Raw genomic sequence first — 10,398 nt, 5'->3', positions numbered from 1 at the left:
TGTTCGAAAAACTATTTAACAGTTTATTTGCAATAAGAGCTCTTTTAAAAATATGTATTAACATTTGAAAATTTTTAAACAGCTAGGATGAAGTAACAGATTGGTTATACTGAAGTAAAATGAGGTTTTCTTATGTAAAACAAGGATTCTTAAGATGATGGCCTGCAAGGAGCTCGTAAAGGCATCAAGTATATTGTCATGACTAGGAGTGAAACTAAGAAAAGTGCCAACGAATGGCAGTCATTTAGTGTGTGTGAGCTACAATCTACTATACATCTACAGCACTTCAGTATTCGGGGGAACAAGAGGTCAAGAAGTTAAAACAAACCACAGCAAGACATTTTTGTAAAAAGCTTTATTTTCATGTTGTTTGTAAAAATATACTATAAGTATTTAACTTCCCTATTCCAAAGCATAGAGAAACAATGGATAATTGACACTAAACAAGGCATTATGCCTTACCAGGATGACACAGAATGTCTAAGGGATATTTAGAACATTAGGTTCTCTTCAACCTCACAAAGGTTGACCACATACTGTGAAACTGTTTCAATAAATAACAATTGCCATTCTTCTCAACAATACAAAAATAGATGTACACACTACATTTCCCCGCCTAAACAGTGACCTATTCACTAGAATCCCCCCTTATTTATCCCCAGCCTTTACCACAGTAGATGGTTAAGCGTGGTCTCCCACCCCACTCCCAACCAAAAATAGAACTTGAATGAAGAACACTTAAAATGCATCATCTTCAATTACATCACAGAGCTGAACCAACTCTGATGTAACAAAAAAATGACCATTTAAAAATAACAGAACAGCAAATTACCGAGCCCTTTCATATCATTAAATATTAGGTAGAACATTAACTGATATACAAGCTTTGAAAAATAAATAAATAAATAAACACACACATAGGTAAATAAATAGAAGTGCTCTCATAAGAAACCGTCAAACACATTAAACACAGTCCAGGTGGCCCAGGGGACTCTCTGTTTCTCTTCTTTCACTCCGATCCCACCAAGGAGGCAACAATAACCGATAAGCTTCCGTCTTCTCTCTAGGTCAGTTGGTGCTGCCCCTATGGCGAGAAAATTGTTGCTTATTAGGACTCAGAACTTGGCTGCATAGCCCTGTGCCAAGTGGTTACTACCTATGCCCTTGCTGCCCTGTGTGGCAGAAATTGCCTGGCCACTGGATGCCGTTTCCTTAGAAATAAGGAGCCTGTGGTCACAATTGTATTATTAGCTTCGAAAAGCCAGAAAATGGTGTTACACTAAAAAAGTACGGCGTGACATCATTTAAGCCCCAGAGCAAACCCCAGGAAGTAGCTATTATTATTTTTCCCATATGATTGAATCTCAGAGATTAAGTACTTTCTCCGGGGTTACAGGAATAATAAAAGGTGGTGCCTAGACTTACGTGTGGAGCAGGGGATCAGTGAAAAGTCCCTTCTCCTCACCACCATGATTTAGAGGCCTATGTTGCTCAAAATCAGGGGCTCCACTTTTCAGATCTCAGGCCATGGAGCTAAAGTGTTTGTTCTTTAAAGGGCACAAAGGATTTTAGACCATTAGCCACTTAGTCTTTTAGGAAGACACATTTGCCCACACTCACTTGAGTGGGGATCGAGAGGGGGATTGGTGGTAGAGGGCACTGAAAATATCCTTCAAGCACCAGAGCACATTAATAATTTTAAGGACAAATTTAACTGTAAGATGACTTTTCACTCCTTCAGCTAAACTCTGAATTTCCCTGATACAATGTTCAGCAGGACAGATGCCAGTATCTGTCACCAATGACTTTACAGTCACATAACTCACTTGTTCAGCATCTTTTCGATCATTTTCTTAACCATGGGGGCTTCAGGGTTGAGACAAACTTCCTGTCCGTTCTTGAGTGTGGCTCTGCAGAGAGAAGGGAGAATCCACGTGAGACAAGTGGGCAGGATGAGGGTCAGGGTGGAAGCATCTGAACCTCGGAGGCAACACTTACATGACTTCAGTTTGGTCGCAGGAGGCTCCTGGGGGTGTCACCTTCACACTCTGGATGTGCTTGGGGTGAATCCCCTGCAAGGTCTGCAAGCACTGGCAGCGAAGTTCATTGACCACCGGAGCCCCTGTGGGGACAACACACTCGGTTAGGGGAGCTGTCCGCCAAGGGCGCCCCCCGTCGTCCCCCGGCCCGTCCTTGGGATCCCAGAGCTCCGAGTGTCACCTGCAGCGTGCCGGCAGGCGGTGACCAGGAGCAGGAGCAGCAGCGCTGCCCGGAGGAGTCCGGGGACGCAGGGGACGGCGGCGGTGGCGGTGCGGGCCATGGGGCTCAGCTCGGAGGGTCTGGGCGGCGGTGCCTGGAGCGCGAGAGCTGGAGGGAGAGCTGGCGGAGCGCGATCTGTGGCTCCCGGGGACGGACGAACCCCTTTTATCCATGGTTGGGGAGGAAAGTTCGCAGCCCCGGAGGCCCGGGAAATTCCCGCACCTGATGGTAGTGACGGTGCTGCCTGGCTCGCGGGGAGTGGCGGCGAGGGGGGAGGGCGGGAAGTGGCGTGCGGAGTGTGGAGCAAGGGGGGGTATCAGCCGGTGTCTCCTGAGCTGGCCTCCAGCGTGACGTGGCCGAGTCTGGGTGATGTCTTTCCGCCCAAATCCCCAAGGGTCAGGGGGCGAGTAGCCTCGTAAGAAGGGTGTCACTTAGTAGCGGAGACAGGCACTGCCACGAAGGTTAGTTGTCAGGATTGGGGGAGTTTGGGGGTGGGGGGGGCGTGATTATGGAGACGACTGTTTTACCATTTATCAAGCACGCACACATGTCTGGCTTGATGGGGTGTTACCTCTGCATAAATACACTCTTCAATACATCTGTCATCTCAGATTTCACAGAAAGTGTTCGCCTTGTTGTAAATCACACTCTGTGTCCCATCGTGGGGAGGGGATGACAGTGTCAAAAGTTCAAATGAGAGTCTAATCACGGACGAAGTGTCCTAATCCTACACGGCTTCCTTCCTCTGTGAAATTCTGGAACTTCCCCAGCTCCAGTGATCCATGAGCGCTGCCTCTTGGGGGTAGAGGGCCCTGATGAAAAGGGGAAGCAGGGGCTGTTGGGGGGAGGAAGGCTGCACTGGGCTCACGGGGTCCCCAGTCTGTAGTTTATCCTGACCCCGTCCCCTTGCCCCCCGCGCCCCCAAAAGTCGTAGGAATGAGGAGATGCTGTCTGTGTGAGTAGCTCCCTTTGCTGTCTAAGCAGCAAAAAGATGTGTTCTGGCGAAATGGCTGAAATGACAAATCACGTATTTAATCTTTTCTTTCTTTCTCTTTTTCTTTCTTCTTTCTTTCTTTCATTCTATTTTATTTATTTATTTTTAGAAGGGGGAGATAAGGAGAAAGAGAGGGAAAGAAACACGGGTGTGAGAGAGAAACATGGACTGGTTGCCTTTCACAAGCACTGGACTAGGCCCTAATCACAACCCAGGCAGGTTCCCTGGAGGGGAATCGGACAGGCATCGTTCTCTTTGTAGAACAAGGCTCAACCAATTGAGCCAATTGAGCCACACTGATCAGAGTTACTCCCACTTCTTTTATTTTATGTTCACAAATCTCATTTTGCTCCCCTGTTATAAGACTGTCCTCCCTTCAGGTCAGAAAATTATTGTCTCTCTAGAGAAATAATTGTAGCCATATTTTGGTTTCAGAGATTTCTAGTAAAACATTTCAAGCTGTTAATTTAAGCCTTTGTCATGCAGTAGCTCCTTTTTTCACCCTCAATTTTAATGTCCTTTGATGGATTACTTGTAGGCTTCAGATGGTTTACAGGTGGTTCTGGATGCAGATCAGTGAGAGTTGTGGGAGTATTAAGTGGGACGGTGTGTAGAGAGGAATAAGAGGAGGGAGGGGATGCTGTAGAGGTGCCACGCAGGTTCCAGAGTCCAGGGTAGGAATTTTGGCTCTCCCAACACCAATAGATGACAGTTAACCTGTCCGTGCCTTCATTTTTCATCTGTAAAATGGAGAAAAATGGTGCTCTCTACTTCAACTGGTTGTTATGGTAAGTAAATGAGTTAACATCTGTAAAACACTAGTACATACAATATGCTATGTCATTTTTAAGCAAATAAACCATAAATTGATTTTCCCATATCGCTAAGCTGAAAATCTCCTGGGAATAAAAGCCTTGTAACAAGAGATTTCTCTTTTTTTTGCGAAAAAAAAAAATCCCTAAGCAATATAAAATTTTTGTACTTTTTAAACAAAAAACTAAGAATGGATCTTTTTGCTGTCTAGGTTAATTGTTGAGTAATTTTATAATTCTAGTTTTAGTAATTTCAACTACAAAATGTGAATAAAACTAAAGATAACTTCTTGATTATTAGAAAAGACTATGAATGACTGGTTTAAAGTAAAGATTTGTCTTTAGTTTCTTTGGTCACCATCAGTATAATCCTGAGAAAAAGAACAGGGAATTTAAGTTTTTTAAATGAGTAGGAAATGAAAGGTGACTTCAAGTTTATAAACTGTGAGTAGCTTGGCAATATTTGAGAATTTGTATAGATACTATTGTTGTTATCTTTATCTTTCTAGGATTCTTAATTGGAAACACTGTTTTCTTGAGATAATCAGTAACCCAGAATTATAATAGCTATTCTTTAAAAGTTAAAAATATGGTTTTATTTTTCCGATTATAGTTGTATATCTGCTTATTATAGAAAATGTATAAAGTACAGAAAACATAAAGATATTGTTATGAAGCCTTTTTAACTTTTGTCCAAGGAACAAACTTCAGCATATCTTTCCTTTTTTCTTCAACATCCTTAGAAACTCATTTATTCTATGTGTTTACGGGATGGTGGTTAAATATAAAGTGTTATAGTAAATCACACTTCTTTGTAATAGGCCATGTTCTACATCCTTTACATATATAAACAAACTGAACTTAGTCTTCTCAACTGTCCCCATAAAGTAAGTTACCTTATTTTTTTCTGCACAGTTTTCCTCTACAAGGGGCAGAGAATTTAAATAATTTTCCCAGGCCTCACAGGGAGGAAAATTCAGATCTTTAGTTCCAGAGTGTGCAGCTTTAACCACTAGACAATATGAAAAAATGTGTTTCCTGAGACAAATGACGGATAACTTCATGAGAACAGTTTGGTTTGGTCTGGTTTAAATATGATTGTTATTCTCATGGTTGAATAGTTCAACATTATCTTTCCTAAAAATAAAAAATAAAAAATTGCTCAGAAGAGTTCCAGTGTTTTATTTCACTAATGGCAAGAATTTTCTTTGGGGGCATGAATGTGACATATTTAAATTTAATAAAGCCTATATCTATTTCATCTGTCTGTTTTTTCCAAATCAGTGGGCTTCACCTCCAAAATCTGAGAGCTTCCCAGAAGGGGCACTGAGAATTTTAGTCAGCTTTATTTGCTGAGAAAAAGATCATAGTTTTCTGCTGACCCAGATTGAGTCATGTTTTAATGACTGAACTATTTTGCCTTTGGCATTAACAGGAGGCTACGTAGAACTTTACTCCCTTTAAAACTTAAGAAAAGAGAAAATGTTTGTTCTAATGCCAGATCCAACCCAAATTGTTGGCATCGGCAAATACTCGGAGTGAATGAATAGAGCATCAGAAAATTTACATTAGTAGCCCCCCAAAGGAAACATTTCAAGAAGCAGCCTCATGTGTGTAGAAGTATCTATAATTTTATACTTAAGTATAAAATTATTTAGTTTTATAACATCGGTTGCTTGCAAAATGAAGTACAAAAAGATAGTTTTTTTCTACCTAAATGTGTTAATTGTCATCATTCAATCTGTAACAAGCCATATTTTTCTTTCAAAAAATTTAATCAGTGACGATGTTATGAAGCCTACCAAATTCATTGCATTCTTTTTGGTTTTACCAAGTGTCTTCCCCAACTAATCACTCATTTGATGAGCTGAATGACAGATTTATATATATGCCTGAACTTTAGACTAATGAAACCACCAATTTTAAAAGATAGAGTCACCCCTAAAATAAAAGCATTGGTTGCTAAATCCCATTTTGAGCTATGGTATTTACTGCATCTTGCAGATTTGATTGACATTTCCTAATCTGCTTTTAAACTCTGGCATTGCTGCTGCATCCTGAGGTGATGGAGTCGCAGAAATGGGCAGTGCAGTGCTGTTTTCCTAGTGCTGGCCTTGGGAAATTGAGCCATCACAACTGCCGACCCTACTTTATTACAATTACTGCTTCTAGGAGAATGACTCTGGCTCTGAGGGGAGGTGAATGGACATGTCTGCATGTGGCATTAAATCCCTGGAGGCATACCCTTCTTCAGCCCAGAGCCAATGTCATCCTCCTGGTCCATTCTCTAGTATATTTTCATTTCTGCCTGGCTCGGGCTTCTTCCTCTGCCCTACAGAATCTTGATCTCCTTTGGGAACCATCCCTTCTTCCTCCCGATCTGGGCAGTTCCGAAAAGGTGAGCCTACTCCGAAGCTCCAGGGGTGGGTTGGTGACCCAAAGTAGTACCAGCCAGTCCTTGCAATCCTGATCCAATGCCCACGCCCTCTGATAGGTTCTGAGGTGGGCAAGTGACATCAGCGTGGTCAAGTAAGAAAAAAATTTCTCTGGAGTCTTTTTTGTCAGGAAATGGTTGGAAAAAAGTCCTTGCTTCCTGCAGGGCCATATCTGATAGGACAGAAACTTGGACCTTTGTCAATGCTTGCCTAAAATGAAACCAGAATGGGGGAAAGGAGGCATATCTGGACTGAAGCTTATTACTGAAGAGAAATTTTGAACTGCAGCATTCAACTTAATTTCATCTGCTTGCCAGTCTTCCGTTTCATAGGGCAAATGATTCCTTTTTTTCAGTAAGCCAGTTTGAGTTATGTTTATGTGGCTGACTCCTCGTACTACTAGAGTTACCTTTCTAACCAGAAGAGTTTCAGCTCTAATTCCCGTCTTTGTCCATGTGTTTCAGCATTTTCACTGATCATTTTCTCAGCATTTATAAGATGGCAGTGAAGTTTGGTGGGGGGTGGGATGTAAAGACAGACTCTGCTACCCTCTACCTCTCAATGCCACAAGGGAGATGAGGTACAAATAGAAGATTTTACAAAACCTGGCAATTAGGGTGGTAAGCCATTCCCGAGGTATTCAGAGTGAGGCAGGGAATGCTCCTAAATCAACTTTTTCAGAGTGGGTCTCTGAGAGTTATTGGAGAAGTTTTCCTGAAGGAGGTGATCACTCCTGTGAATTTTAAGGATGAGAAGTTTCAGGGTAAATAGGGAACGCTGAGGGGAGGAAACCACTCTAGGACAGGGCCAAATGAGTAAGGACATGACCATTGGAAAGAGCAGGGTGAGTACTTGGAGCAACAAGTGGCTCATGCAGCTGAAGCTCATGAGACAGGAGCTTCAGCACATGTGAACAGGGAGACAGCACATACTGAGGCAGAAGGAGGCATCAGGCCTCAGACACTGGAGGCCAGCTGCCTATGTGATCCTGCTCATTGATCAGGAGCCAGTGGATATTATCTCCTCTGAAAAGCCTCCATAGGCATCTCAAGGTGTTTCCATGACCTTCTTGCAGAGACCACATTATGACCTTTACTGGCTACCCACCATGGGGATGGAGGTGGTAACCTAAGGCCCAGGGTATGTGCAGAAAATAGGGGAGTGGCAGATACTAAGTTTGAAAGATGATTTATTATGCACATACAACATACAAAGGACCACAGTAAGTTTTGCAAAGATGTATAGGGAATAAAACCGAAATCACAAATGTGAAGTTTTTAGAAAACCTAACCTGCATACTTTCTTCTGCAACACAGTGAAGCCATCCTGATGATTCCAACCATCTGTAATTGCTCAAATTCATTTCAATGAACTCTGAGCCCCCTCCAGTATACTAGATTTGGGCATTATTTTAAGGCTTTTCAAATAATAGATTTTAATATAAACTTTGTATTTTCATTTTTTAAGATTATTTTTTAAACTTTTGTGGAAGTAGTAATGAGTAATTATATGACATATAATATAAACCAAAGAAAAAAGGAATGCCAAAATTACCAAAGGATGTCAAGAAATATAGAAAATGAGGAAGTGCCTTCGTTAAAATATTCTTTATCATACTTGGTTATAACAGGCATGCAAAGAGCATGATGATCGCATTGATGTTTCCTGTATTATGAAAGTAAAATTTGGGAAGTTGAGAGATGAGTTATAAACCACAGTGAACACGTCACACAGTGAAATATGGAAACTTATTTCAGCCTGGACGATTACAAATCATAAAAACAAACGATCAAGGAATAACGTCTATAACATTTCCATATTTTGAAATTTATAAATGCATTCTTTATGGCCATATATGTTTCTTTTGTAAGAAAAAAGTTCCTGCGTATTGGAAAAATAAATGTGATTTATGCAGTTTTTGGGTGAAGTGATTGAGTACATTGCTCAGGCCAAGTGGGTTGTTAGTGTTGCCTGACTCTTCCACACTCTCCACTGCTTTGGCTGTTAAGTATTTAAAGAAGTTTACTAGAATCTTTACCTATGTAATCTTCACCTAGGTAAAAGATTCTTTACCTAGAATCTTTTATCTCTTTTAGTTCCTCTCCATTTGTTTTATATATTTTGATAAAATTTAATAGGTTCATAAAATGTTGGAATTGTTTCTTTCTTGTAAAATTGCCCTGTTTTTATTTTGAATCAGCCTCCTTTATCTCTAAGACTACTTTTTCCCTTATATCCTAATATATTAATCAGGCCTTAATGTGTCAATTATTGACCAATATGTTAATATTTATATTAATAATGATTAATAATTATTAACAGGTAATTAATATACTAATATAGCCATGCCAGTTTCTTTCACTTAGTTTTAGCATGAAAATACTCAATTCTTTTAATTTCAAGCAATCTGAGTTTTCAAGTGTGTCTTTTTAATGCAGTGTACATTTTGTCTTATTTACGTAGTCAAAAATTTTGAATTTTAATTGGAATGCTTGTTTCATTTAAATTGATTTCTTTTTTCCTCTCTATTTACATTGTTGTTCGAGTAGAATTGTCTACATTTTCCCCCCCACCACTCCCACCCATCCCAGCCATCCCCACCTCCCACCCTCAATCCTACCCCCCTTTGGCTTTGTCTATAAGTCCTTTATACATGTTCCTTTTAATTATATTTTATTGTTTATGCTATTACAGTTGTCTCAAATTTCCCCCCTTTGTTCTCCTCTACACAGGACCCCCCCACTCCCTCAAGCAATCCCCACACTGATGTCCATGTCCACGGGTCCTGAATATACATTCTTTGGCTGCTCTATTCCCTATGCTATACTTTACATCCCCATGACTATTCTGTAATTACCTATTGTACTTCTTAATCCCTTCACCTTCAGATCTGAGTCTGCTATCTTGCTATTCTACATGTCCTATCTTTATAAAATACATTTTCAATTTGGAATAATTTTAGATTTATGAAAAACATATATAGATATTACAGAGAATTCCTGTGGATCTTTTACCCAGCATCTCCTACTGTTGTTTTAGATAATTATAATACATTAATCAAAACCAGGAGATTAACTGGCATGTTATTATTTCCTAAATTCTAGACTCTTATTACAATACCACAAAATTTTCACTGATGTCCATTTTCTTTTCCAAGTCCGACCCAGCATTCCACATGGGATCTAGTCATCAGGTGGCCTTTGTCTCCTCTAGTCTATGACAGACCCCTGGTATTGTCTTGTTTTTCATGGCGTGGACAGTTTCCAGCACTTGTTGGGTATTTTGTAAAATGTTCCTCAGTTTGGCTTTCTGTGGTGATGACCATCCTGGGGTTACGGGTTTGGGGAAGAATTTCCTGGAGATGAAGTGCCCTCCTATTCACGCCGTCTAGGGGAGGACATAATATTCACCCATTCACAGGACACAACTGGTGATAATGACCTAGGTATCATGGGCAAGGTGGCATCTGCCAAATCCTCCACTGCAATGTTATTGTTCTTTTTTTTTCCTTTTCCCTACTCTTCTTTGGAAGTAAATCACAGAGCCTGGCCCACACCTGCAAGGGGCGCAATCAAGCTCCTCTTTCAGGAGGAGACACTCCGCTTACCTCACTTACTTGGCTTCTTCTGTAAGAGAGATTTGTCCCTTCTGTCCTGCACATCTGTTGTTTTGCTCCTTTATTTCTTCATTTCTGTCAGCTTTTGTATTATCCACGTATTTCCTTGTACTCCATCCTACCTCCTTTTCAGAACTTTAAGTACAAGATTTTGCATTTCTTTCTTAGAAGTTACCCTTAAAATGACGATATATATTCTTGCCACAATACATTTTCTTAAACTTGATACTTTTCTCTAACAATTGAATGAATATGTTGTAAATGCATTTATCTCCCTAACTG

The 10,398-nt window shown here is 40.6% G+C and overlaps 1 protein-coding gene across 1 annotated transcript; it reads right to left on the bottom strand.

Moving 5' to 3' along the window:
- Positions 1-359: 359 nt before the first annotated feature.
- Positions 360-2,500, bottom strand: LOC128780698 (growth-regulated protein homolog gamma-like). Its single transcript, XM_053922874.1, has 4 exons — positions 2,221-2,500; positions 1,999-2,122; positions 1,827-1,910; positions 360-1,084 (listed from the first exon to the last, which is right to left on the bottom strand). The coding sequence occupies exons 1-4, from the start codon at positions 2,318-2,320 to the stop codon at positions 1,069-1,071; spliced, it is 324 nt and encodes a 107-aa protein (XP_053778849.1). The 5' UTR covers positions 2,321-2,500; the 3' UTR covers positions 360-1,068.
- Positions 2,501-10,398: the final 7,898 nt, after the last annotated feature.

Source organism: Desmodus rotundus, chromosome 4 (assembly GCF_022682495.2).
Source record: "Desmodus rotundus isolate HL8 chromosome 4, HLdesRot8A.1, whole genome shotgun sequence".
Classification (NCBI taxonomy): Eukaryota; Metazoa; Chordata; class Mammalia; order Chiroptera; family Phyllostomidae; genus Desmodus; species Desmodus rotundus.
Note: the sequence above shows the minus strand (reverse complement) of the source record. Positions and strands in the feature narration are given on the sequence as shown.